The sequence below is a fragment of the Aegilops tauschii genome, chromosome 5 (genome assembly GCF_002575655.3).
Source record: "Aegilops tauschii subsp. strangulata cultivar AL8/78 chromosome 5, Aet v6.0, whole genome shotgun sequence".
Lineage (NCBI taxonomy): Eukaryota > Viridiplantae > Streptophyta > Magnoliopsida > Poales > Poaceae > Aegilops > Aegilops tauschii.
Genome location: NC_053039.3, coordinates 539,558,202 through 539,563,668, shown reverse-complemented (window position 1 = coordinate 539,563,668; position 5,467 = coordinate 539,558,202). Strand labels below are relative to the sequence as shown.

General features: G+C 47.2%; 1 protein-coding gene across 1 annotated transcript; it reads right to left on the bottom strand.

Annotated features, from left to right (window-relative positions):
• Positions 1-2,769: 2,769 nt before the first annotated feature.
• On the bottom strand, positions 2,770-5,104 carry LOC120965407 (uncharacterized). The gene is made up of 2 exons (XM_040391102.3): positions 5,006-5,104; positions 2,770-4,338 (listed from the first exon to the last, which is right to left on the bottom strand). The coding sequence occupies exon 2, from the start codon at positions 4,326-4,328 to the stop codon at positions 2,967-2,969; it is 1,362 nt and encodes a 453-aa protein (XP_040247036.1). The 5' UTR covers positions 4,329-4,338; positions 5,006-5,104; the 3' UTR covers positions 2,770-2,966.
• Between the last annotated feature and the right edge of the window lie 363 nt (positions 5,105-5,467).

Below are 5,467 nucleotides of genomic sequence, written 5' to 3'. Positions count from 1 at the left end.
GGGCTCCCGGCGGCTGCGGGATCGGTCGACGGCGGGCTTGGACGATGGCGTCGGCCACGCGGTGCCGGATCTCATCGCACATGGCGGATCTCGCCACTCCGGCCATCGTGGAGGAACCTGGACCTGGGGCGGCGGCCCCGTTAGGCTTGGCGGCGGCGCCCTCGGCTGGCGGCGCTCGCGGGGGGTGGATGGACGGCGTCTTGACCGCGTGGGGGTGAGTTGCCGGTGGATCTCCTCCACGTTACAGACTCTCTCCCGCTGCACTTGGTGGCTTACGATCGCGGTCGTCGGCCTCGGTGCGTTCGCGGGGGCTGGTAGAGGTGCCATCGGACCGCAGGAAACTCTGGATGACTCATTCATCCCGACGGTGGCGACGACCAGGGTCGCCGTTCTCCACCTTGCAGGCGTCGTCGAGGTCCATGCCCTCCACCCCAACCCCATGTCCGAGTGAAAACCCAAAATCTCCTTAGATTGGGCAGCGGCGGCACTGCGTGTGTCGTACCCTTCTTGGAGGCGCCGCCTGGGGCGTTTGGGTGCTCGGTTAGAGGAACTGCACGCGGAGGGGATGGGACCAGTGGCAACAGGTGGTGTTCGCGACGGAGGAGCGGCGTGGCATCTGGCACGTCGACAACGGCGGGTCTCAGCGGCATGGAGCAGCGGGGTCTCGCCGGTGGGTGTGTGATGATGGACGGGCGCAGGATGGTGGCGTTGTCTGGCGTCGTGGTGGTGTCGACGTCAGCTAGACCGGGCAAGGTAGATGCAGCAGTACATCACTGAAGATGGATTGGTGGCAGGTGGCTGCGGCGGCCTCATACCCGGCAGGCGTCCTGGTTGAGGAGTGCGCCGGACTGGTGGGTGCCCCATACCTGGCAGGAGTCTTGGTTGGGACCTCAGGTCTTAGATGTTAGGTTTGGGTGCGATGTCGGTTTGGTATTAGGCCCAGACTATCAGCATCCCTTCATCAACTGGATAGGAGTAGCGACAGATGTTGCCTAGACAGTGACTTTAGTCTTACTGTTGTATGACTTTGTAAAGTCTTGTGTGAATTATTAATAAAGTGGCTGCATGCATCGTCCAGATGCAGAGGCCGAGGTCCTCCTCCTTTTCTAAAAAAAATCATTACACTTAAGGATGGCATCAGGATTAGTAAAAAAAAATAAAAAGTCCAAGGAAATGAATCCTGAGATGAGTGTGACCCAAGTATCATGCCAAAATATAAACCTCCTCCATTGCAAATATTAAACACGACACCCCACCTGAACATGTTTGATTTCCTGCAGAGCTAGCCTGGTGGATTTCAGTAGGCCAATTACCTTTTTCCGTGTTGATCTATCTCGTGCAAATGGAGGGGTACATTCTTGTTAGTACAAGAAACCAACCAGGGTAAGTTTTTTTTTGAGTTGGAACATGCATCTCCTCAGGTATGTGCGTCTAGTTTGGTCCTTGCGACAGAATAAAACAGTACATTAGAAGACGTATTTGGCCTTAACAATTAAAATCTGTCGTAGTTTAGGTGGTTAGGATACTCGGCTCTCACCTGAGAGACCTGGGTTCAAGTCCTGTCGATGGAAATGTTTTGCATTCTTTTACTTATTTTTTAGTATTTCATTGATCTATACACTCTTTTGTGAAAAAGTATGGTAGATTTCGCCAGTTCTCTTCCAAAACTGTGGCTTTGTTTTAATCATTTGGCCTGATTTTGACAGTTGAAGCAACCCTACATTCTCTATGATTCTTCAAAGGGTCTGTTTAGGACATGTTTTGTATTACTTATTTTTTAGTATTTCATTGATCTATACACTCTTTGTCAAAAAGTATGGTAGATTTCGCGAGTTCTCTTTCAAAACCGTGCTTTGTTTTAAACCTTTGGCCTGATTTTGACAGTTGAAGCAACCCTACATTCTCTATGGTTCTTCAAAGGGTCTGTCTAGGACACATCTAGGATACATACTTATGTCACATCTCAGCTGATGTCCATTCTGTTTGTGGTCTATTTTTTCCTAGTTTTTTTTGTTCCTTTTTGCTGCATTATATATTTGTGGGAGCTTAGATGTGACATCCTTAAAAAACATCTAGATGTGAATTAGACAAATTGTTCTTCAAAAGGAAACTGAGGAAACAATGCATTAGTTTCCCAGCAAAAAAAATGTATTAGTTTCATTCCTTTTCAGGATCAGAAAAAAAAAAATACAACTCCGCAACATAAATTTTACCAAAGGACAGTTCTGAGTCTTCCAAGTCCTTTCCAGGGTTGCCTAGGATCACAATTCAAATCTCGTTGCAGATATGAAGGATAGATCACTGCTGTCTAACGTTTCACAAAATTGAGTACACAAGTAGGTGACAGATAGGCAATACCTCAATAAAGAACGAGTGTTAGCTTCAAGTTGTTCCAGGCTTGATTAGTGGACTAACCCTAAACTCTACAACCAACTCGGTTCTTTAAAACATCCACAAGCATTCGGTAAAATAAGACAGTCCGGAGATTAAACCCACAAAGGAAAATTCAGTTGTACATGTTCCTTTGACTAACCCACTCCAGCAGAGCACTGAAATTTTTGAAGAAAAACAACAAGTTGAAGAAGATTGTCACGATAACATATGGTGCGATTCTGAATATAGTAATTCATGGTACCAGCAAAATCAGACGGCCATTGAGCCATGTTACCATGGCGTTACCTGCACACCCCTTCAACAAAATGGCCAACCAGCTCAAATGCAAAGACAGAACATGGTTAACCACAGCTTAGTTCACTAGAAAGACACAGCTTAGCTCAATTAAAAAAACCCGCGTAGGAAGTCTTGCGTTTCACTAGGACACAAGAGCAAATGTTTTCACGGTGAATGCCATTAGACTGATGTAACAAACTAATAGCCATCATTATGATGATCATACAAAAGGAAACACGTTCAACGATATTATAATTAATGATTGTCATACCACCAACAAACCGGGTCAATGGCAATTAAGATGCTCCGTTTGTCGCCAAATTCATACCCATTAATGTCCTCCATCTGCCTTGGGTCCTCTGCCTTTCTGCATCCAAAGACAGCGAGCCATCGACGACAAGGTTCGTGATTGCGAGGCAGGACAGCCAATCTATCTCATATGGGCAGAGGAAGTACTTCTTGGTCAGATGCGCTCTGTCGATCCTCCTCATCGACCTATCGCTGAGGCTGAACAGAAAGAGGCCTTCCTCATCGATCCAGAGCACCATCGTCCCACTTTTGCCTCGGAACATCTCCAATCTGACCTTTGCCCTGATCCCCAACGTGGCCACCCGCTGCGGCAAGGAACTTCTCATGTCAATCCTTTCAGAAAGCACCCAGCTGCTGGAGTCACTGCCAAGCGCACTGTTGTGTTTCCAAAGTGTCATCTGAAGCCCTTGCACGATGACCAACAGAATCCCACCATCTGCTGAACTCCCCGGCACTGGCGCCTTGTTGCGCTTTGCTTCGGGTGGGATCTCCAGGTATGACAGCGCCATATTGCCAATGTGCAGTGTGGCAACGTGAGTAACTGACATTTGTTTCCAGCTACCACAGAGCCAACGGATGACACCAAACGAAGCAGCGGTTGAGGATGACACCAAGTAAAGGCCATGCATTAGCTGAGGAACTCCTTGAGACCTCGTCCATGTTCCAGTCTTCGAGCTGTAGCACACACAGATGAAACGATCTCCCTTTTTTATCCAAATGGCAGTCAGTTCGAAGGACTGGGACATTCGTCCGTTAATGTCGACATCATTGGAGACAAACAAGGCATAATGGTCGGGAGGTACATATAAGTGGCTAGGAATCTCAAAGGTTTCACCAGTGAGAGGATTGCACACAAATAACAAATCATTGATGGCCCAACCACCATTGGCAGCGGTAGCTTTTGATTGACGGTGAAGGGCCAGGAAGTTGTCCTGGGATGCAATGGGCTTATAGAAGTTGAGGCTGGCACCAAGACCTGGAATGAAGGTCTCAAGGGATAGTGGCTTGATAGCATTGCGAGCGGATTTGCTGCCAACAAATTGTGATAATTCTGACACCCGCATGAAGCTTGGTGCCAAACAGCGTGTTTTGTCAATATGATGCTTCCAGAGGTTTGGAGAAGACCTTTTCTTGTCCTGGTAGAAGAAGCCAAGAAGGAGGGAAGGGGTGAAGCCATGGTCGTGGTGCCGCCTCCTAAGGCGATCAAGGAAGGTTGGGTCCTTGATGAGATTGCGCCAGAACTTGCTGGACGAAGCAAGGCGGGCAAGGGAGGCTGTATCAGATATGTGTGCTGGGATCTTGTACATGATGTCCATAGGAAGATGCGGTACAGTATCGTCGTCCTCCATTGGTCCTTCCCTGAAATAAAAGGCAAGGCACCATGTGTGTTTACCTCATGATTTAAACAATTGGCACTGGTAAATTATATCATAAACTTCCTTAGGATCACTTAATAGAAGGATCTGACTGAAATATCGACACAATGCATTTGGAAGAACCCCCACAGGAAGACTGCAACTCCAATTTAAACCATTATCCAGCATAATAGCAAGACAGACTTGAAAAGATTCAACAGAGCTATGGTTATTTTGGTAGAACCGCGATGGAAGATGCCAATGCGGCGATACATGAAGCAACATGGTAAAAAACACATCCCACATTGTTCAGAATCATTAGGATAATTTCTTGCCAAAAATAACAAACTAATTGAATTATCACACACTGTTCATCGCCGCTAGGGTTAGGTCTCCAGGAAATATCCCCAAATGTGTGAGCCTCCATTAGCCTACTACGGTCAAAATAAAACACTACGCGACAACCCCCAATCACGGGATCACCAAGGAGAAACTACCATTCGATCGATTTCGCTGGGTCGAGAGCTGACAGTTAACGGCGGGGGATTTGTGGGGAGCAGACAGAGGATAACTAAGACGAACAAAGACTCTAAGAGCGGGCATCCACCATGACATATAATCAATCAGCCCCTCCCTCATGATTGTAGTCTAGCTTCGAAGTGGAGACCTACCAATGAGAGATACCTCGCCGCTGCCGCCGCCGCCGCCGCGTTCGCGCCACGAGCTGTCTTCCGGTGTGCCGTCGTGTGCGGGGAGAGGACGAGAGAAAAGGTGGCGCCGTCAATACAAGAGGCACCCACGTGTACGGCTCGGTCAACAGGCCATATATTTTTTTTTGAGCGAAATCAACAGGCCATATCATCTTCCCGTTTTCGGCTACAGCACGGCCCATTTATGTCCTCGTTCTGGAAAAGGGTATTTTTGATTAGCAGGTTAGAAACTGTGTTCTACTCCCTCCAATTCAAAATAAGTGTCGTGATTTTGCTTTAAATTAAACTAAAAATTAAAACCATGACACTTATTTTGGATCGGAGGGAGTAGTAATAAAAAAGAATATAGTATTTCAGAAGATAGAGAAAATATGCCCATACGTACACAACCTATGAAATAAAAAAATTGCCATACATCTGAAA